Here is a 22,338-nt window from a genome sequence, read left to right on the forward strand (position 1 = left end):
ACAGGTCACAACGTATTGCTTTGAAAGTCAATGAAGACGACGACGACGACGACGACGACGACGACATAAGAATGTTGTGATGAGCCAGGACCCTGCAGGCGCAGATCCATGCAAGCAATGCACCAACAAGGGCCAAAGCGGCTGAGCAGATCATTCGTCCGGGCGAGCTGCTGCCGACCATGCGGATTTCCCTGAAAGGGCACTGCCCAACGAACATGTCGATCCGCCCAGGGGAGCACCGGATCACCGCCGGGGAGTTGAGATCAACTGGGTGAGAATGTATGCCAGCTGACGCAGCAGACTGTTTCATCCCTCGTCCCGAGTACCAAAATGAAAAATTTAAGCTTGTTGGCCGTGGAACCTCTTTTTGTCGATCGATGCTTTTGGCCCTCGCACACAAGACTCAATTGACTGGAAGTGAAGAAAGAGAAAAGACACGGCCTTCAATATCAATCTCGAGGTCTCTACGCACCGGCCGTGGTGCCGGATCCGACGGGCCATGCTGCTCAATGCTGCCCAGTTCAACGGGTCTTGTCTGGGGGATCTGGGATCCGACTTGGACCCCTAATAAATGCGCATTAACGACAGCGCCGATCTCGACGATTGCGGGCCGTTGTTTTCCAGTTCTTCGTAGCCCACCTCCTCAGCTGCCTCACCTGAAAGGGGCACGCATCCCGTATCCGGGGTCGAGGCTACGTACTAAGGTTAGGTACAGGTAGTTACCAGCTCCTCTTCATGTTCCAGTAGGTACCTACCTGTAGTTAAGCATATCCGGGAGGCAACCCGCTGTTTCGAGTTCAACGCCGCCTCTGGAGCTTGCTCGACGCGCGCGGGAAAAACAAGCTTGAAGCTTCTCTACTGTACTTGTACAAGTGCTTCGCTAGGTAGTTCAGGACTCTGTCGTCCCGTGTCTGCCGTAGCCAGCCCAGTTTTGCTCGTGTGGAGCCGGCAGAGGTGCACAGCAAGCATGGAAGGGAAAAAAAAAAAAAAAAGCTCGTATTCCAGCGATGCGAGACCCCCTGAGATCTTCGCGATCCATGCCAAGGGGGAGGAAGGGAGGAGCCCGTACGGCGGGTCCGTTTAGGTACCTCCTTATTTAGCATTAGCATTAGCTGACAGCGATGCATGTACATTTCTGCAGTGTAGTGGCGTGGGAGATACATGGTCGTTCTCTCATTGTTCTCGCTCCTCCCATGTGATGACATGTTCTGCTCTCCTTCTGCTCTCCTACTCTCCCTCCCCAACAATCCTTGCACACACCTTTTCCACGCCCGATCCTCAGCACCATACCTTATCTAGCCTATCATCCATCCTGACCTACCTCCTCACAGTCCTCCTTGCCTGCTCCGTTGCCGATTTGCACTTCAGTCTCTTTTCTTTGTTTGCCCTCCACGACCACGCAGCATCCTTTCTTCCCTTTGCCTATCTCGGGGCAATACAGCTTCATGCCTTTAATGTTGACGACGAACGACTGATCTCCTTCGCTCCTCCCTTTCCTGCCTTGGTCCCGATAGCGGCGACCCTTCCGACCACACTCGCTCCAGGCCAAAAGTCACTCGCTCCTACATCTTGACCAATTCTCCGCCCTGACCTGAGACGAAACGAAACGAAACGACATCTTTCCCTGCTGTCATTCACGAGAATCCCGACCGTAGACAGAGCCCTCTGAGTAGGGCGGCAAACAAGACCCTCCCCCCCCGGAGTTGGCGGTGCCGTTCCCACATCACACGACACTGGATCTGGCGCCCTCTGCTCGTCTCCCAAGGGTTTAGACCCTGCCATCACCCCTCGGCCTCTCGTGTGGTCCTCGACAGCCGTACAAAACCCGGCGGGTAGCCCATTGTGGGCATTAGCAAGACAGCATGGAATCAATCGTCAGGGCCATCCTGACGCTGGTCCCCCGTGATGGAAACCCGCCACCAGAAACGAGCGACGATCCGGGGAAGCAGTTGCTGTCGCTCTTGTCAAATCCCTTTGGTGGTCAGGTGAGTTCTTTCGCGGGCCGTCGCTAGTCAGGGGCACTTCCACGACGTTGTCCCGTCCCCTGAGCAGTTTATCAGTTTGGTGCGCGGATCTAACGTTGACCCTACATAGCTCCAAATCGGTTCCATCTGGGCCTCGATCGGCACGTCCTTCGGTATCACAGCCGGCATTGCGCTGCTCTTCTCCCTCGTCCGACCCTACAACACGATCGTATACGCCCCGAAGCTCAAGCATGCTGACGAGTTGCACGCGCCGCCCGCCCTGGGCAAGGGCATGTTCGCCTGGATCGGCCCCCTGTGGAAGACGAATGAAAAGGACATCGTGCGCCTCGTCGGCATGGACGCCGCCATTTTTCTCCGTTTCACAAAGATGTATCGCAACATGTTCGTCATCATGGCCATCCTCGGCTGCGCCGTCCTCATCCCCGTCAACTACACCAAGGCCTTCCGCTACGGCGACCCGGTCTGGCTGCTCCTCCTCACGCCCATGAACGTCCTGGGCCAGCCGAACTGGGTCCAGGTCGTGCTCATCTGGCTCTACACCATCATCGTTGCCGGCTTCCTGTGGTGGAACTACCGCAAGGTCCTCCACCTGCGCAGGGAGTACTTCCAGAGCCCCGAGTATCAGAACAGTCTCCATGCGCGTACCTTGATGGCAAGTGGCTTCTCCCGGGATGCTTTCCCAATGTACACTCGGCTGACCTGTTGCAGTTGTTCGATATCCCCAAGAAGCTGTCTTCCGACGAGGGCATTGCTAGGATCATCGACGAGGTCGCTCCCAATTCCTCGTTCTCGAGAACCGCGGTCGCTCGAAATGTCAAGATCCTGCCCGAACTCATCAGCGAACACGAGAAGGCGGTCCGCAAGCTCGAAAAGGTCCTCGCCAAGTACCTCAAAGATCCCCATAATCTGCCCGCCTCCCGTCCGGTCTGCGCGCCTTCCAAGAAGGATCGCTCATACGGGACCTACCCCAAGGGCCAAAAGGTCGATGCCATCGATTACCTCACGCAGCGCATCAAGGAGCTCGAGATCGAGATCAAGGAGGTGCGCGCCAGTGTGGACAAGCGGAACACCATGCCCTATGGGTTCGCGTCCTACTCTGATATCAGCGAAGCACATGCCATCGCGTACGCGGCGAGGAAGAAGAAGCCGCACAATGCCACCATCCGCCTGGCGCCGCGGCCCAACGACATCATCTGGGACAACATGCCTCTGAGCGCCCCGACACGGAGCCGCAGGAGGTTCATCAACAACACGTGGATCGCGCTGCTGACGGTCCTCTGGGTGGCGCCCAACGCCATGATTGCCATCTTCCTCGTCAACTTGAGCAATCTGGGACTGCTGTGGCCGGCGTTCCAGAGGTCGCTGGCCGGCAACACCAGCTTCTGGCAGATTGTGCAGGGTGTCTTGTCTCCGGCCATCACTTCGACCATCTATCTCGTGCTCCCCATCATCTTCCGCCGCCTCTCCATCCAGGCAGGTGACCAGACCAAGACTGGCCGCGAGAGACACGTCATGGCCAAGCTCTACTCCTTCTTCGTCTTCAACAACCTGGTGGTGTTTTCGCTCTTCAACTCCGTCTTCACCTTTGTGTCCAACGTGGTCAAGTCGACCGAGGGCGGCACCGATGCTTGGCAGGCCATGCTTAAGGCGCAGCCCGGCAAGCTTCTGATCGGCTCGCTGTGCACCATGTCGCCCTTCTGGATCACCTGGCTCATGCAGCGACAGATGGGTGTGGCTATCGACCTCGCCCAGCTCTGGCCGCTTTTCTGGGGCTTCCTGATGCGCAAGTTCTCCAGTCCCACCCCGCGCGAGCTGATCGAGTTGACCGCGCCCCCTCCCTTCGACTACGCCAGCTACTACAACTATTTTGTATACTATGCCACGGTCGCCCTGTGCTACTCCGGCGTGCAGCCGCTTGTGCTCCCCGCCGTGGCCATCTACTTTGCCATCGACGTCGTCCTCCGCAAGTACATGTTGCTCTACGTCTTTGTCACCAAGACCGAGTCCGGCGGCATGTTCTGGCGTGTGCTCTTCAACCGGATGATTTTCGCGTCCATGCTCGCTCACGTGGTCGTCTTCCTCATCGTGTTTGTGCAGGGCACGGAGGACCATCTCCAGGCGTACTGCGTGGCTCCTCTGCCGTTCTTGATGGTTGGGTTCAAGCTGTACTGCTCCAAGGCGTTCGACGACAAGATCCACTACTATGCCACCCAGAACCTCCACCAGCCGCATGCCGAGGGCAAGGAGCAGAGCCTGCGCAGCGACCGCCTCGCCGCGCGCTTCGGACACCCCGCCCTGTACAAGCCGCTCACGACCCCCATGGTGCACGCCAAGGCGCAGAACATCCTGGCGTCTGTCTACTCGGGGCGCCTGACGCACGGGCGCGAGGCCGGCTCGGGCGACACCATGTCGGTCTCGGGCTACTCGGACACGTACGTGCTGGACCCGATGAACGCCGGCAAGCCCGGCAAGCGGGTGGCGCCGTCGGGCGCGTCGATGCCCGGCTTCGAGGTCGTGCCCGAGTCCAGGCTCGACTTTGAGTACTACAAGAACCGCGACGAGTTTGGCGAGGACCACGGCGGCGGCGACATCTTTGGCACGCCGCGGGACCTGATCCGGCCCGGCACGCCCGGCAGCCTCTTTGGCGGCGCCGGCAGCGACTCGCGGCCCGGCACGCCCGTCGGCGGCATGACGGGCCGCAGGCAGTACTCGGTGCAGATGCTCAACTCGGCGGGCGGCACGACGTACAACCCCGGCTACCACAACCCGAGCAGCCCGAGCCCGCCGCCCGGCGTCGGCGTCGGCGGCGGGTTCCCGGCGCACTCGCCCTACTCGCACGAGGGGGGGGCCACGCCGCGGGCCGGCTCGCCGAGCTACGGCCTCGGGGACGTGCCGACGCGCACGCGCAGCCCCTTTTACGGCGTGGCGGGCGGCAACGAGAGCGGCAGCAACCTGGTGCACAACGCGGCGGGGATGCCCATGTCGCCGGCGGCGCAGCCGACGATCCCGGCGCTGGCGTCGCCGCGGTCGCGCGAGGCGAGCCTCGACCGGGGCGTGGGCGTGGGCGGTAGCGGCGGCGGCAACCCGCGCGCGCCAGGCATGCTGGGCGGCGGGCCGTACGGGTACGGCAACTTGCCCCAGGAGGAGGAGGACCCGGACCCGATGTCGTACGACTACTTCCGCGGGGCGAGGCCTAGTCGACGGAGGGATACGAGTGAGCAGCATCGGTGGGGGGGTTGAGCTGAGCGATGAGAGAGGGGCGTGGGGGAGAGGGCAGGGGGAGAGGGGAGGGGGATGAAGGGGAGAGAGGAGGAGGAAGAACGAGAAAGGCTGGGAGAGAGAGAGAGAGAGAGAGAGAGAGAGCGTGATGTAGCTCGCGGGGGTTGTTGATGCGCCCTCCGGTGGTTATCTTCACATAAGGGCAGAGAAGACAGAAGAGGGCCTTTTGGGGGTGAAGACTACATATCCTTGTAATCTGTGCATTGGGTTTGGCGTTTTTCTCTCTCTTTTTTATCTGTACAGAACAGAAGACTTGCAAAAAGGATCTGCGAGGACAAAAATTATGGGGGGCCGGGGGGGGGGACAGAATGGATAGCTCGGATCAGATAGAGGGGGTTCTTCGTTGTTGCAGAAGCCCCCGGATCTTGAGGCTTTTTGCCTGTTTGTTTTGAAAATTGCAGGCCGATTCATGGAGACTTGGATCTCTCGGTGCTGTCTGTCAGTGTGTGTGGATTTATTGGCCTGTCAACTGATAGATATGGTTTGTTTATTGCATAATAGACCGTCATGGGTATGTTGTGATGACAAGATCAGAGACTGCCTTTAATATTATTATGGTGAATGACAGGGAACATGTGCAAATGTTGAGCCTTTGGGCTCTTCATCGGAAAGGTTTATCATATCTTTGATGGACTTCTAATTGCAAAATGATATTACAGAGTAATCTTCGTCTCTTCACCCACCTTGATAATGGGACAGACGGGAAGTTTGGTAAGGTCCTTAACCGTATACCATGCTTTATGGGGTGCCAAGTTTTACACCCATTTGATAGAGCAGCCTGCACATGTAAGATTCCATGTGACACTGCAAAGCAGTAGAAAATGCCTGTGAATCACTCAAGAGCCTCTCTATCTTCCCATTTTCAATGCTCAATACTACTTTGTTGCCATAGACCGGATTGCACTCTTAATAGATGACTACTCACTCATTATCCCATTCATCTTTATAATTCGACTACAGGAACCATCTGGTGCACAATGCCCTCCCACCGGGTCATATGTCCGATATTTCATTGGTTTCAAATTGTGGTGAAGAACAAGAAGGGCAAATGCTCTGTGGTTCGTGTCATTGCTACTACGCTGCCCTACCTATGCCCCGGGGGGTAATGCCAGTGTCTATTATCTGCAGATGCCAGTTATATACATACGACCTTTAGCAATAAACTCGAATTGTACACAGCATCGAGTTGATTTCCATCAGTACACAAGAGACAATAGGCCACATAGTTAGATGACGATAGTGAGCCTGGACGACGTTTGGTTAGGCGCCACACGCACTAGCCACACTGTTTTGGGGGGGTTTTAGGGGTTCTCAGGTGGAGGCTGTGGTGGAGTTGGCAGGAGCTTTTCGTCCGTTGACTGCCGCGAACAGCAGCCCGAATCCCTCCCCAAAGCCAAATCGAGTTGGAACCGCCGGCTGTTTCGAGACTTGACACCTTGCTGACCTCATTCTCCGACAAGCGAGGCAAGGAGCCCTTCTGGAAGGCCCGCCCGAGGACTTGTCGCCCGGCCCGGGAGCTGGAAACGGGAAAGGTGGGCGAAAAACAAGTTCCTGGCGGTTGGCGACAGGGCCGTCGAAAGTAAGGTTACTTGTCACTATGGGGACTGGTGAGGTCATCGCCCAGACACACCTCCCCCCCGTAATCCCTGCACTCAACCACACCTGAGAGCAGCCTCTGGCCCAACCCGCAACGACAACTCTCTCCGTCCAACTTTTACCCCCAAGATTGATTTCGAGGGACGGACATTGGCCGGCTTCGGGTTGTTGGTGCCTCTGCATCCAATTCGGGAAGTGACTTGCCCTCCCACCCGCCTTTTGTCATTTCCCGCACGTCGCAGCTCTGGCAAATGGTCACTCGGCCAGTCGGCCACCAGGGACCAAGCACCGAGATACTTGTCTCCCCTGAACCAATCTCACGTCTCAGAGGATCAAGGGTCCAAGGTATGACGACGTTCTCAACATGTCCTTCTTCCCTATCGGAAGGGAAGCGGTCTGGGGTTCTGTTCAAAGACAGCAAAGCAACCGCCCACCAGATCGAGATGATTCTGGAGAAGTCTCCATTCCCCAGTATTTCGCTGCCATTAACATGCCTCCTCCCATACGGCTGTTCCTCCGAGCAGTTGGCAGGCTACATTGTCCATGATGTAAGTAGGGTCGTCTCTTGGCACGCACATCAGTGGCCCCCTCTGTCTCTTCTTCGCTTGCTTGGGACAGCTCTCCCCGGCCCTGGCCTGTCCTCTTCTTAAGTGTCTCTCGACACGGCTCGGAGCTTTCTGTTGCAAGATTGCAAGAGGCCAGAGAGGAGGCCGACCTGGGACAGGGGCCCGACGATCACCGTGACCGCGTCAAGCCAACTTTTTGGGAACCCGTCACTGAGAGCCTTGATAGCTGCGACATGGCCAGGTCCAAGTCGCGTCAACAAGAAATAAATGTTCATGTCCATCTCTCACCAGCCTACACATCTATTCTCTCCTTTCGAAAGTTTGGTCATCGTTGAAGCTTTTCCTTCGGCATCTGCAATCTGCAAATAACCTCTTGGTTCCATTGTGAACTCTTGCCCTTCCATCTCCCTTGTCGTTCGTATCCTATTTCTGTGGCAGTGACCTCATACCGGCCAGGGTCCTCTCGGTTGGCTCTCCGCCCGCATGTCCACACCACCAACCGCGTAGCCTCAACTCTGCAGCGCCCGGTGGCGAACACCCTATATCGCATTGGTGATCGCTGGTAGTTCCTGTGCCGTTCTTTTAAGTCAATTCTCGCCTGTACGGCCTGGCTGTCTCCTCTCCTGCTCGCCATGTCATCCAAAATCCCCCACTGCTCCTCCGACACCGCATTAGTAGGAACTTTCATACCGCCGACGAGACCGCAGTTCAACTCGCACAACACTTCTGACCGACTCCGCGTGGGCTCCGGTACGCTTCCCAGCTTCTCAATGGTGAAGAAGGACCGCAAGTCCATGTTCAGAGAGGTCGGATTGGAGGATCACGACAGTAGTGTTACCGCACATCACAACGGCAGGGGCCCCTCGGAACGGGACCTGTTCGGCGAGCCCGCTGCGTTGGCTTCACAAGGCTCGTATCGAAAGCGCTCCGACACGACAGGGCATGGGGCGGAAAACAACATGAGCCCCCACGAAGATGCGCAGGACGGCGGTGCGAACTCGCCGCGGTCGCGTTCGGGCAAACAGTCGTGGTACTCGAGGCTTGCTGCGGCCAAGCGACCGCGGATTAAATCGGTGTCGAGCGCCCCTCCTCCCACCGTCGCGAGCCTGTCGCGCTTCACCATGATCGCTCTGTTCATCGCCGTTATCCTGCCGGCGTTTAGCTATCACAGCGGCGGCGGCGGCGAAAAGGTCAGCATGAGCGGCGCCGACGCCGGTGTCATCAGGGATCCCCGGCTTAGACGAGGACCGGTTCTGGACACTCGAGCGAATTCCCCGACGGATGTCTGCACCAGATGGAGTCATCAGGGTATGTGACTTGGTGCCGTGCTCTTTGAAAGTTCTCAACCAAGATGCTGACAGTACAATCGGCGACAGCTGCGCAGCTCAATGGCACTCTGTACATATACGGGGGCCAAGCGAAGACGTCTGGAGATCAGGAACAGAATACGTGGAGTACGTCGGACATCCTTTTCTGACTGAAGATCCAACATTTTTGGAGTGGACTAATAGAGGCCACAGACAATAACTTTGTAACACTGGATCTCACAAAGTCTTGGGATATCAGTTCACCGGCCTTGAAGGGCCTGCCGCAGCCTTCGGGCCCGCCCGCGGTAGCTAACGGCTACCTGTGGAACGACTACGAGAACCTCTTCCTCTACGGCGGCGAGTTTGCCGACAACCCCTTTGTCGAGCCGGAGCCCATGTCCACGTGGAAGTACTCTATCAAAGACCGGTCCTGGAAGCAGTTTGAGAAACCGCAGACCTCGGCCGGAAATTTCTCGGACCCTGGAGGCGTTCCAGTGCAGAGATCGGCCGAGGGAGCCGGGGTGTCGGTCCCCGAACTGGGCCTGAGCTGGTACTTTGGAGGACATCTGGATCTGTCTACCACGCAGGGCTGGTCCAACCAGATCAAACGCGTCTACCTGAAGAGCCTGCTCGAGTTCACGCACCCTGGATATGCCAACAACGGCGTGCAGTCGATCGCAGCCAAGGCGGCTGGCGAGGGCGGTGTGTACCGCAACATCACTCAGGGTGGCCTGCAGGAGAATGACGCCGCCTTCTTTGAAAGGGCCGACGGCGTGCTCGTCTTTGTCCCCGGTTGGGGGACGAGTGGAGTTCTCGTCGGTCTGGGCGGTGGTACGGACACCCAATTTGCCGACGACTTCTCCAGGCTCGATGTCTACGACATTGCCAATTCGACCTGGTACCACCAGGAAACACGGGGCGAGGCCCCCTCGGTTCGGGTCAACCCTTGCGCTGTGGTCGCATCGGCGCCCGATGCGTCAAGCTTTCAGATCTACCTGTTTGGAGGACAAAATCTGCAACCTTATGTGAGTCATCACCGCTACGCCACCGTGCTCTCTGTACGGATGTTTGAGAGCTAATCACGAAATCTTCCGTTTCCATAGAAAGACCAGATCCAATACAACGACATGTACATCCTCAGCATCCCGTCCTTCACCTGGGTCCGCGTCGACCAGGGAGGGTCGAACAAGCCCAGCCCGAGGGCGGGCCACACGTGCAACCTCCGCGACGGCCAGATGGTCGTCGTGGGCGGGTACGTGGGCAAGGACATCCCCTGCGACCGGCCGGGCATCTACGTCTTCAACACCAGCTCGCTCGAGTGGCAGGGCCGGTTCACCGCCCTGGCGCACGAGCCCGGCCTGAACGCGGAGAACACGGTGCTGGCCGCCAGCTACGGCTACAAGGTGCCCGACCGGGTGGCCGCCGTCATCGGGGGCAGCACGGACGGCGGCGCCACGGCGACGACGCCCGCCGCCGGGCCCGCGAGGGACGGGCCGTTTGCGACGGGACACCCGCCCGTGTACACCGTCACGCAGGCCGGCGCCACCGCGACCGTCACGCAGGTAGGCCCGTCTGGAGTCGTAGGCGGCGGCGGCAGCAACGGCAACGGCAACGGCAGCCCGTCCTCTGCTCCTCCCGCGGCAGGGGACGACGGCGGCAGCAACAAGCACGCCGTCAGCCCGGGCCTCGTCGCCGCCGCCGCCGTCGCGGGCCTCGCGGGCCTGCTCGCGGGCTACCTCGGCTTCTGCGCGTGGCTGTACCGCCGGCAGGTGCGCGCCTACAAGACGCACCTGGCCGTCGCGAACCGGTACTCGGGCGCCGTGCGCGCGGGGTCCTCGCGCTCGGCGTTTGGCGGCATCGCCGCGCTCTTTGGCCGCAAGGGGTCCAAGGAGAGCCGCGGCGGCACCAGGAAGAAGGCTGCTGGGGCGCACAAGCGGACCACGCTGACGGACGACCCGGCCTCGTACGCGGAGAAGCCGGCCCTCTTGGGCAGCGCCGGCGCGGCCGCGGGGTTCTACGGCGCCGGCGCCGGCCACGGCCACGGCAGGGACGACTCGACCTCGACGGCCGACAGCTTCGGCTGGGTGGTGGCGCCCGACGGCGGCCAGCAGCAGCAGCCCAAGGCGGCGTGGATGAGCGACGAGCCCTCGCCCATGAGCGGCACGACGGTCGGCGCGGCGACGGCGAGCAGCGCCAGCGGCGGCGGCGGCGGGGGCGGCCTAAGGCGGGGCGACAGCGGCAGCCCCTTTTTCGACGAGGCGGCCGGGCCGCCCGTGCGCCGGCCGCCGCCGTCCGGAATGTATGGCGGCGGGACGGGCCACGATGACGGCTACGGCGGCGGCGGCAGGCGGGGCAGCGACTCTGGCGGCAGCACGACGAGCTCGACCGAGGGCCTGCTCGAGGGGCGGGAGCCGAGCTTCTTTAGCGTCGTGCTGGGGCCGAGGAGGGCGCTGCGGGTGGTGAATGGGCTGGAGGAGTGATGACGAGGAGGGATGTTTGGTGTTGGTAGAATGATTTTTTTTTTTTTGTGGTGGTGGTGATGTCTTGATCTGATGAGATACCCTTTCCTTTCTGTATTGTTTTGGTCTGTGTCTACTACGTTGTGTGTCAGCGTCGAGATCTGGCGAGGATGCAAATGATTGTAAACGATGTCGATGTTGGGATATATGTCTAAACGCGACTACGAAATATTGTCTTGGGGGGTGGTTGACTGGACAGGATGTACATGTACATAACAGGTGAAAATTGCAGCCACTTTCGTGTATTCAACACTTTTGTGTGACGGTGTCTCGTTGTAGAATTTCCTACAGAAGCTATTCATACATAGGACGGCGCTGGCTTCCAGCACCTGGGTATCATCTCATTCGTCTGCTTCTTGTGGGAAGCATTGGCATCTCGACTGGCGAGTCCTTGCTGAAAGGGTGCTAAAAAAAAAAAGAGGGAAAACCCTGTTCTCTTCCGACAGGTGAAGTGTCAATGCAGGCCGGATTTCGGCACGCCTTGTTCCCTTGGGGGATAATATGCCACCGCGGCAGCCCATTCCTGGGGGGAATTTGAAGGCCGCTTGTGACGTGTGCGCAATCTTGCATGGGGTAACTGTCTCTATGGAAGCGGGCGGTGTCTCCAGGGAAACAGATGACAGAATGTCATACGCATTCGCATCAACGGGCCACTTGACATTTCGTTCATCCCGTGGCCAGGATGCGAGAAAACTCCGGCGGGTCCTTTCCAAAGAATCCCGAGAGGTTCGTGCGCAGCAAGTCGAGGACATGCTGTGCCTCTTCCGTCTGCCCCGACTGCGTCAAGTACTGGACGGTGTCGAGACCGATAGACATGATCCGCGTAGCGAGGCCGGACGCGCGCTTGGAGGGCTCCCCGGCCTCGCTGGTAGGCAGCTTGAAGAGGTTCTGCCAGATGCTCTGGTTCTCCAGAAGCTGTATCGCGAGGGCGGGGTTGGGCTTCGTGGGGTGGTGGAGGTTCAGGTGGGCCTTGTCGATGCGAAGGTTCTTGCGCATGCGGTCGCTGATGGCAACGAAGGACTCGTACAGCTTGACGGACGGGTTGGCGCGCTTCCACGCCTCGACCGTCGATATCCAGGACAGGTGGCGCCAGGGGCCGACAAAGCTGAGTTCGAACTTGGGGTTCGACCTGAACATCTCCTGCCCTTGGAGGATCAAGGCGTATGCCTCGTTGAGGTTCGTGGCGTCGAGCGTCTTTGCAGTGACCAGCTGGTCGAGGACAAAGGAGGCCGCCGGTTGGTGGTTCTTGCCCACATCAGCCGGCCCCTCTCCCCGCATTAGCCGGTCCAGCCACCCCCAGGCGATGTCCTCGAGGCCCTCTGCGACCATGAACTTCAAGAGCAGGCTAGTCAAGCCGGTATGCGAGACAAAAGAGAGGTCTCTCTCCATGCCGGACGACCTCAGCCACTGCACGACCTTGAGGCCGGCGCCGGGCGTGGCCATGGCATCCTTGACCGATAGGCAGGGCGACTGGAGGATCTCGCGGCGTTTGGCCTGGAGACACCCGGCGGCCCGCCTGGGGTCCATAAGACCTTTGGAGACGGCCTCTACAAAGATGTCCATGGGGTCCCGCTCTGCGCTGCCGAGCTGCCCCAGGGCGAAGCCCTGCTGGACTGTCCGATCATAGCTGAAGAGGGGATTTGAGAGGATGGCGCGCAGATGCCGGTCTGTCGGTCGGCGGTGCGCGTCTTTCGAAGAGGTAGAGACGATGAGTCCGGTGGGGGGTCGGCTGGGGACGGGCTGAGCGGGGTCGTCGGTGAGCCACCCGTGCTCTTTATCGAGGTGTTTGCGGAAGGAGGCGGTCAGGGAGTTGAGCAGCTGCTGGGCTTCTCTCTGGTTCAGCGGGAGAGGGTGGTGGATGGAGGGCAGGATGCCCTTGAAGGATCCGAGTGACCTCGTAGAAAGCATGTCGACTGAGATGGGGGCACACGCACGCATCAACCTCGAAGGTGGGAGGAAATCACCACGGCATGGAGGAGGGTGCCTTCCAGGCTGACTTGTTGTTGCACCGTGATCTGGTAGTTCCGGATACCTAATACACGTCCGGCCGTGATAATGTGCCTCGATGACATGACACTCGGCGATCCAACCCGCATCCCATTTAGTGGTCACGTGATGAGAATGGGGTCCAGCTTGAGAGGAGAGCAGCGGCCTGAGGCTCCCAAGCAGCCAACTAAGGTTTACACGCTTGTCCATTTCCGGGTAAGGGCCTCCGAGGTGTGCTTGTGTACTCGTACTTGTACGAATTGAAGTTCCTTGGATCCCCACACTTTGCTAGGGCTCAAAGTCGAGAACAGACACCGAGCAGAGCTCCTCTCCCGATCTGTGATGCTAGTCTGGCTAGATAGTGTCATATTGGTACACTATGAGTAGGCTACCTAGATGTTAGGAACCGTTAGAGCGGAATGCAGTCGTGAGGAGAGGTGTCAAGACCGAGCATCAGAGCATCTGCCCTCCAATTGGCAACATGGTTCAGGCTTCCAGTTGGCAAAGGCAACAAACAATAGCAGCCCGACCCCGGCCTGACTGACTTTTGTTTGCCTTGGAGCCGTTGGACCAGAAGAGTCAACCCGTAGGTTCGCGAAGAGAGGGCTTTGCTCTCGGCACCGAATCCGGACAAGCACGCCGCCAAGGCATGACATGACAGACTTGATTGCGGTGCTACCGAATGTGAGCAAACATGACACTCTGATATTTCCCCGCCCTTGTCAGATCCATCAATGCGTTTTGATGTGCGTTTTGACAAGGCCTCGGGTGCTCTCTGACATCAGACTTGACATTCGAGGCCCGAGCAGTCCACTGCTCACATGAAATGCAAGCTTGCAGGGGCCCGGCTGCAAGGAGCTCCCAATACATAAAACCGGGGCTTATTGAGTGCTATTCAGAGAGCCACCAGACGCAAGGTTAGGTACCAAGTACGAAGTAGTTAACCACCGCACTAAGCGCCTTCCAGCTGGGTGACAGCTGACCCCCAGAGCCAAATTCCATCATTGTCCTTTTCCATCCATTGGTTTGCTTCCGTGGGAGGCGCACCAATCCAATCGTGAGTCGTCGGGGTCGTGGAGGGAAGAGAGTATGGGAGGGAGGGAGGGTAAGAAAGCAAGCAACAAACAAACAAACCTCCCAACTCTTCTTCGTGATCCTGGGCATCAATCATGGATGCCTTGTACCAAGGTTATATACCTCTAAGCCTGCCGGGCTTCGACTGAAAGCGGATTGATTCTCCCCAGCAGCGCAGGTACCTGGCACTAGCCCAGACCTTGCTCGAGGTACACGTACCCAAAAAGCTAAAAAGTGGGCTCCCCCAGTGGCCCTTGCAGCGCCAGAGTAACCGAGTACAGAGCACACGACGCCCTACCTATGGACCTACCTTAGGTAGGTCTGCCCTGGGCCTGGCCTCACACCCACCCCGAAAAAAGCCCCCCCAAAAGCCCCCCGGCCCAGCCTGCTGCTGCTCCTGCTGCCTCTTGCCTGCGAGCCTGCGAGCCTGCTTGCTTTTTATGGGTCCCAAATTCTGAATCGCCAAAACCTCCTGGCAAAAACATCACCTGCACTTCCTCCACTTCTTCTCACCTGCCTCGCATCATCCGCAGTTCTGTCCAACACTCCCCCCAACCAACGTCTCTTCTTTTTTCCTTTTCCATCTTGCCTGCCTACACCTCGCCATTCTCCTCAGTTTTGTCTCCCTCGTCGAGCTTCCTGACTCACTGTCCGCAGCTGTGGCAAACCCCAAGTCCACACATCCTCACCCACACTCACCACCACACCACGAGGGCTCTCTGACAGCCTTCTCACAGACCATCTCAGACCATGTCATCTGAGGTGCAAGCAAGACCAGCTGCCTCGCGCGGCCGAGGCGCTGGTCGCGGCGGCAGAGGAGGTTTCTCGAGCCGAGGAGGAGCGCGCATTCAAAACAGATCCGCCACCAACGGCGACGATTCTCTTGCCGCTCTCAACGAGGACGAGGGCGAAATTGGCCAGCTCAAGAAGCTACACGGCGACAAGATTGGTCTGATCAAGGAAATGTTCCCCGACTGGTCAGACGTCGATATTCTTTTCGCTCTCCAAGAGACTGATGGCGATGTGAGCATCGCAGTCACTCGCATTGCCGAAGGTAAGCAGAGCTCCGAATTCCTCCACTTCACTCGCACTGGGCCTTTGTCAATTGCCAAAAGCTCAATCGCATCGCCCAATTGCACTCTCGCCGCGTATATGCTGTACGAGGGCGCATGCCATTGTGCTGCGATGCAATGATCCGAGTCCAGGTCTCGTTGTGGATTGAAGCTGACTGACTTGTTTCCGTCTCGTTCAGGCACCATCTCCCAGTGGGGCGAAGTCTCGAAGCCCAAGAAGGACCGCACCCGGCCCAAGCCCAAGGAGAACACTTTCACCACAACTACGGGCGATTCTGCGCCGGCCAGAAATGCTCGAGGCGGACGCGGTGGCGTCGAGGGCGGCCGAGGCCGTGGCAGGGCCACTGAACGCGGCGGCCGCGCCGCTCGCGGCAAATCTGCCCACGCTACCACCAATGGTGCCCGACCCGAGAAGCCTCTCTCCGTTCCTACCGACGAGTCGTCCGCCTGGGACGCCCACAAGGCCAGCGATGAGACTGGTGCCTGGGGTTCCTCCGATGCGACTGCCGCTGCCCCCTCCGAATCCGCAACCAAGAACACCTCCACCACTGCTGCCCCGGCGGCTGCCAAGTCCAACCCCGATACTGCTCCCGCCGCTCCTGCTCAGAAGACCTGGGCAAGCATGCTCCGACAGTCGACCGTCCCCAAGGCTGCTCCCAAGCCCAAGCCTGCCCCTGCGCCCAAGCCCGAGGAGACCATCGAGCCGTTGCCGCCCGTCGCCGAGCCTGAGGCTCCCGAACCCGAAGCGCCCGCCGAGGATGTTGCCGAGCCCAAGAAGGAAGCTGCCCCTGCACAAGAAATTCCAACGGTAGTCGTACCCGAAGTTGCTTTACCGCCTTCCAAGGATCAACTTACCGAGACAAACCTCGAACAGATTGTCGATTCGTCGCACCCGCCTGACACGGAGACGGCGCGCAGCGAGGCTGCCGACTCTTGGGACCCCAGGCTTGCCGCAGCTAGCGCAACCGCCACTCCTCTGTCTGCTTCCCAGCAGCAGCACCAGAACGCTCGTGCCGCCGCGAGTGGCTACGCTGCCACCGCCCTCAAGGCCACCGAACGCACTGCTACCCGCACCCCGAGCCACTCCCGCCGGGTTCTTGATCAGGAGGAGGCTGTCCGCATGCCTGGCAACCGCGATGTTGACCGGACAACTGTGCAGTTTGGCGCGCTGAGCTTTAGTGGTGCGGATGAGGACATCGACGGCGACAGGGAGGACCCCGAGACACGAGGCCAGCCCCCGGTCGAGTCTCCTGTCAGCCACCCGCGGGCCTCGCTTCCTCCGGTGCCTCAGCCTGCATCGGTTCCCGAGGCATTCCCCGCCCAGAAGCCCGTCACTTCCCTCCCAACTCCTCAGGGACCGACCGGTACACTTCGGCCCGAAGCCCCGATCTCACAGCCTGTTGTCGCTGACGTATCTGTAGCCGCTCCCGTAGCTGCCCCACAGCAGCCCGCTGTCGCTTCGCAAGGTAAGACCACTTTCCTGAGCATTCTCTGCCCGTATCGCTAATCATTGAGGTAGCCCCGCAAGCCCCAGCTCAGCAATATGGTCGCTTTGGCCCGGCCAGCTCGCAGGAGCCGAGCTCTTACTCTCAGGAGCCGTTCGATTCGTTCAACCAGCCCACGAACACCTCATCGACTCAATCTCAGTACGACGGCTTCCAGAACCAGCAGCAGGCGCAGGCCCAGAGCCAACAGCCCGGTGGTGCTTTCAGCTCTGCCCCTAGCGATTACTCGTCCTATTACACCGCTGATGCCCAGAACCGCGGCCCCTACAACTACTATAACCATAGCCAGAATTATGGCCAGCAGCAGAGCGGTCAGGGACAGCAGGAGGGTGTTTCTCAGCAACAGCGCGCATACGGCGGATATGGCGGCCCGCAGGCTGATAACCTCAGCCAGTACCCCCAGAGCGCTGCCTCGCGATACGGCTCGGGCTCGGCTGCCGACACGCAGAACAGCGGCAATACTACTCCCAACCCTGCCGCTCAGGCTCAGCAGCAGGCTGGCCCCGGTGCCGGCCAGTCTCAGTCGCACGCGCAGCAGCAGCAGCAGCCGCATGGCAGCCAGTACCCTTACAACCACCCCTACTACCAGAGCCCTTACTATGCGGCTTATATGAATCAGTATCCCGGCTACGGCCAGGGCGCTTTCGGAGGACCCTACGGCGGCAAGGGTGGCTATGGCCAGCAGCACCCGTACATGTCGCCCCAGGGCCCTCATGACCACTCGTCCTCCCAGGGATCTGGATTTGGCCAGTCGTCGCTCAACAGGGGCGATAGCGGTCTGGGCTCGGGACTCGGCGACTATGGACGCGTCGGCTCCTCGCAGTCTGGAACCCAGTCTGGTTTCGGAGGCAGCGGCTTCGGCGGATCCCACGACTCTTTCAGCCGTGGTGCTTCCTCTTACCAGTCACAGTCCGGACAGGGCTACAATGCTCAGTCCTCTCAGCCTGGCAGCGGTCCCGCTGGCAGCGACGACCTCAAGCCCTTTGGCGAGTCCAAGGCCACGGGCGGCCCGAGCCCCTCGCTCGGCGGCGCGCGTCCCGGTTCGGCTACCAACACGACGCCTTCTCAGTCTGGACTGCCCGCAACGCAGTCCAACCAGCAGGGTGGCATGGGCATGGGAGGCTACGGTGGCAACTACCCTGCCCACCTGCAGCAGGGCGGCCACGGTCTCCACGGAGGGCAGTCTGGCAGCGCCGGTTACGGCATGAGCGGCGGCGCCGGCCAGGGCCATGCCAGCAACCCGTACGGCGGGGCCTATGGCGGCCAGGGCTTCGGCGGCAGCTTCTACGGCAACCAGCCTCGCGGCTGGGGCGGTAACTACCATTAGAAAGGTAGTGTCCAAGGCTATCCAGGCCTGGATGGAGCCGCATGCTTTACATAAGTGGCGCTTGAAATTGGGTGCCATCACCTCTCTCACTCTGTGATATTGTATGTGTGTACGATTTTGGGCCTTGCTTTGATATTGGCAGGGAGGGAAAACAAACGAAAGAAAAAAGAATTTTATTCGTTCTTTCGAGGCGGGGGGCTGTGGTTATTTTCGTCTTGCACAAAATGGTCAGGCAGGTCAAACAAACTAGCAAACAGGTTGTCATTAGGATGGGGGGAGCAGGAGGTTATGACCAAGGTCATTCTTAGGCGAGAGTACGAGAAACAAATTCAAAGAGACAGATTTTCGTCGGTGCCTCGCCATCTACTTGGTCAAGACCCTCCTCCTATATTTCTTTTATGTGTTTTGTTTCTTTCTTGTTCTTTTGTGGCTGGCTTGCTTGTCTCCCATTTGCTGGGCGCCATGTGGTCTGTATGAAACTCGCTTCTCGTGGGAAAGGAGAATATGGAGTCTCTCTGTGCAACTTCTTGACATCGTTGGGAAAGGGAAAGGCTGCATGATTTTTGCCATGTAAAATAGATTGACAATCGAAAAAGATGAGACTTATTGTTGCTGCGGTTTGCGGATGACCTTGAAGTGATACGAATGTCCTCGAGACGCGCGTGCAGTGAGCTGGGAAAGGGAGGGAGAGACGATTTGTCTGACTGATTGGTTGCTTGGACGCGAGATGTCATGGATTAATATTAGGTCTTGAAATCTACGACATGTAGCTAGCCGATGATTCCTATTGCATTTGGGAAGGAATACTTCTCCAGTCTAAAACAGCGGAAAGACGTATGACGCTTCTGAATGATCATGAGTACACTGCACGCACAGGGCTCAGAGCAAAAGATCCGTGTTGCCTCCCCCCTTTCTACTTCTCAAGATTTCCATCTAGTACAGCTCCTCCCCCGCCCTCTCTTTTCCTTTTCCAAACCCTCTTCGTCACCTCAGCCCTTCTTGGGCCTCACGCTCTGCAGGTTGTGGAACACGTCGGCGGGGTCCCACTTGGCCTTGACCTCCTGCAGGGCCGGGTAGTTGGCGCCCCAGTACACGGGCTGGGCGTCGGGCCCGAGGGCCGGGTCGACGTAGCCGGCGTACGTGGTCCACGCGCGGCCCCTCCCGACGCCGTCGAGGATGGCGTCGTGCAGGCCCGTCAGGTAGTCGCGCGTCGCCTGGCCGACCTGGGGCACCGCGATGCCGTAGCTCTGGTAGAACATGAGCTTGTCGCGGTGCGGGTAGGCCGTGGCGTTGAGGGCCACGTCGTTGACGGCGCCGCCCTCGAGGTCGAAGATGACGGCCCACAGCGGGGTGCCCGCGTCGTGCGAGGCGAGGAAGTCGAACATGGCCTCTACGGCCCGGTCGGGCAGCAGGTCCTCGCGCCGGAAGCCGAGCGACTTGGAGTAGAAGGGCGCCTGCAGGTTGGACAGGTAGAGCGCCTCCGTCTCGGCGTCGTGGGCGAGCGCGCCGAGCCAGTCGGGGACCGTGATGGTGCCCGCGGAGCGGCCCGTGCTGGGCAGGCGGTCGGCGATGCCGGACGCCTTCCACTCGGCCTCGGTGCCGTAGAAGGTGCCCTCGATGATGGCGCCCAGGGGCGTGATGATGATCTCGCTGCCGAAGCGGCGGTCGAGCTGCGGGTCCGCGACGAGGTCCTGCCACTGCTTGAAGACGGGGGCCATGTCGCGCAGGCTGCCGAGGGTGAACGAGTACGAGTACTGCACGATGTCGCCGGGCTCCGGGTGCGTCTTCATGACGAACTCGGTGATGACGCCGAAGCTGGCGCCGGCGCCCTTGAGGGCCTGTGTGTGTGTGTGGCCGTTGGATGTCAGAAAGGGGTTGAGGTGAAGAAGGGGTAAGATTGTACTGCGAAGGGCAGGAAGGCTAAGCTCACGAAGAAGAGGTCCGAGTTCTGCGCCTCGCTGGCGCGCTGGACCTTGCCGTCGGCCGTGACGACCTCGACCTCGAGGACGTGGTCGAGGCAGGACCCCCACATGCGCGACATGGCGCCCAGCCCGCCGATGGTGGCGTGGCCGCCGAGCCCGACACCCGGGCAGACGCCGTGGGCCATGGCGCGGCCGCCGGCGTCGTGGAGCTTCTTGGTCACGTCGCCGAGCAGGTTGCCGGCGCCGAGGGTGACCTGCCAGGTGGACTCGTCCATGCGGAAGCCCTGGAAGTTGGCCATGTCGATGGCGACGACGTTGTCGGCGCCCGGCCCGCCGAGGCCTGGTGCATGTGTGAACGTGGTGTGGTCAGTAAATGCTTGGAGACTGGAACTGGAACTGGAACTGGAACTGGAACTGGAACTGGAACTGGGACTGGACTGGACAATCCCATATTTTTGTGTTTCTCTTTTTTTTCCCCCCTCTCCTCTCTCTTGTCTAACTACTCACCATAGTTGCCGTACGAGTGGCCGCCCGACTTGGCCTGCACCTTGAGCTTGTTGTCGGCGGCGCACTTGACCACGCCGGCGACGTCGTCGGCGGTGGAGGGCCGGACGACGGCGACGGGGCTGACGGCGGCGGCCTTGTCGAGGTTGTAGGGCTTGACCCAGTTGATCTGGTAGAGCGGGTCGCTGGGGAAGCCGACGCAGCTGGACCGGCCGGCGCAGACGGTGCTGAGGCACGTCTCGATGGCCGTGGCCGAGTGCGAGTTACCCATTCTCTCTTTCTTTCTTTTTTTTTTCCCCCTTTGGCAAGTTCGACTGGCTCTCTCTCTCTCTCGCTATTGTTGGCGTTGTTGCAGTACGGCAACGAGAACAGGAAAAGTTGTGATATGTTTTCCCAGCTGGCAACTCGAGTTTCTGCCGCGACAGACAGACGAACAGCAACAACGTCAACAGTGAGAGGAGCGGCGGGCAGCGACTCAACAAAAGGGACAAAGGGTTTTAACAGCAGGGGTTCACGTCGGTCATGACGATTTGCCCGTGTGCCCCTGCTCGGGTCTTTTTGCGGTGAGTGACAGGGGTTCTCCAATATCGTAAGGTGGGTGGTAGTGACGGCAAGGGGGTCAGTCGCTCAGGCACAGAACAGCAGCAGGCCAGCAGACCATCGACGTAAGTGGAATCGAAATGAACAGGGACACAGGTGAGGCGAAGACCCAATCGGCTGGCAGCGACATAGCACGCAGGGCCTTCCAGGGAACGCAAACGCAAAACGCACAGCAAATCACGAGGCCGGCTCGGACTCCTGCTCAAAGTCCATGTCGCTTTCCTCCGGATTGCTACCTCTTTGGGGGGGGAGGAGGAGTGGGGGGGGGGGGGGGGTGCTGCTCCTAGGTACATAACTCAGAGCAGGGAAGAACGTTGTCCGATCTCTGAGATTGGGCAGGGCTAAAATGATGCCAAGGGCAGGGTGCCACTGAAACGGACAAACCGGGGAGTCAAAGAGGCACAGTCATTGTCCACAGAGGCGAAAACAATGCCGAGTGGACTGGACAAAGGGACCTGGCTGAGTGACTGAGTGACTGGCCGACTGGACATTTGCTTGTTGCGACACCACAGACAGCATCGCACGAGGCACAGCGGAAGCGGGAAGCCTGCTCGCATGGCTAGCAAACGCAACACGGTGGCCAGCGTGCCAACATGACAACGGAGACAAACTTGGACGGCAGCGCATGATAGCTGTGACGTCGGGGGTGCCCATCTGTCGATACGTACATCAAGAGCGTTGACGTTGAGGTCCGGGGGAGGGGCCCGCTAACGCCAGGTCTAAGTCATAGGTGGCCCTGGAGCGTTTAGCGGGCGAGGCGGGTTCTCTGATACCTGTTTTTCTGCTGTACAAGTACACACCACCCAATCCATGGCATCGCATCCTTGCATCCATGCTGGACTCTCGCATCGCAGCTGTCCTCTCAGGCAGTCGATTGGTCGCCTCCATCATTAAGCATAGCCCATGCCGATCCCTCTACTGGCCGAGGTGGTGGGCGCCACCACGCTACGGCCCCAGCGGCGTGTTTCACCGCACCACCACACCACTCCTTCGTGGCGACCTGAGTGGCTTGACTGATGACTGACATGGACACACACACGCCATACCTACCTCGCTTGCGGGAGTTGCAGCCGCAGTGAGACAGCGAGCCACTCG

General features: G+C 59.4%; 5 protein-coding genes across 5 annotated transcripts; 3 read left to right on the top strand and 2 right to left on the bottom strand.

Moving 5' to 3' along the window:
• Positions 1 to 1,862: 1,862 nt before the first annotated feature.
• E0L32_006868 (uncharacterized protein) lies at positions 1,863 to 5,225 on the top strand (the record flags this gene model as incomplete). Its single annotated transcript, XM_031141548.1, has 3 exons — positions 1,863 to 1,985; positions 2,095 to 2,565; positions 2,694 to 5,225. The coding sequence occupies 3 exons, from the start codon at positions 1,863 to 1,865 to the stop codon at positions 5,223 to 5,225; spliced, it is 3,126 nt and encodes a 1,041-aa protein (XP_030994167.1).
• A 2,833-nt stretch (positions 5,226 to 8,058) lies between these two features.
• On the top strand, positions 8,059 to 11,213 carry E0L32_006869 (uncharacterized protein; the record flags this gene model as incomplete). Its single annotated transcript, XM_031141549.1, has 4 exons — positions 8,059 to 8,734; positions 8,788 to 8,880; positions 8,938 to 9,758; positions 9,837 to 11,213. The coding sequence occupies 4 exons, from the start codon at positions 8,059 to 8,061 to the stop codon at positions 11,211 to 11,213; spliced, it is 2,967 nt and encodes a 988-aa protein (XP_030994168.1).
• Positions 11,214 to 11,918: 705 nt separating this feature from the next.
• Positions 11,919 to 13,160, bottom strand: E0L32_006870 (uncharacterized protein; the record flags this gene model as incomplete). The annotated part of the gene is made up of 1 exon (XM_031141550.1): positions 11,919 to 13,160. One exon carries the CDS (start codon positions 13,158 to 13,160, stop codon positions 11,919 to 11,921), a length of 1,242 nt encoding a protein of 413 aa, XP_030994169.1.
• Positions 13,161 to 15,062: 1,902 nt separating this feature from the next.
• On the top strand, positions 15,063 to 18,217 carry E0L32_006871 (uncharacterized protein; the record flags this gene model as incomplete). Its single annotated transcript, XM_031141551.1, has 3 exons — positions 15,063 to 15,469; positions 15,518 to 16,851; positions 16,905 to 18,217. 3 exons carry the CDS (start codon positions 15,063 to 15,065, stop codon positions 18,215 to 18,217), a joined length of 3,054 nt encoding a protein of 1,017 aa, XP_030994170.1.
• Positions 18,218 to 19,206: 989 nt separating this feature from the next.
• Positions 19,207 to 20,914, bottom strand: E0L32_006872 (uncharacterized protein; the record flags this gene model as incomplete). The annotated part of the gene is made up of 3 exons (XM_031141552.1): positions 19,207 to 20,055; positions 20,148 to 20,479; positions 20,647 to 20,914. 3 exons carry the CDS (start codon positions 20,912 to 20,914, stop codon positions 19,207 to 19,209), a joined length of 1,449 nt encoding a protein of 482 aa, XP_030994171.1.
• Positions 20,915 to 22,338: the final 1,424 nt, after the last annotated feature.

Source organism: Thyridium curvatum (genome assembly GCF_004353045.1).
Source record: "Thyridium curvatum strain D216 chromosome Unknown NODE_40_length_362384_cov_81.811220, whole genome shotgun sequence".
Lineage (NCBI taxonomy): Eukaryota > Fungi > Ascomycota > Sordariomycetes > Thyridiales > Thyridiaceae > Thyridium > Thyridium curvatum.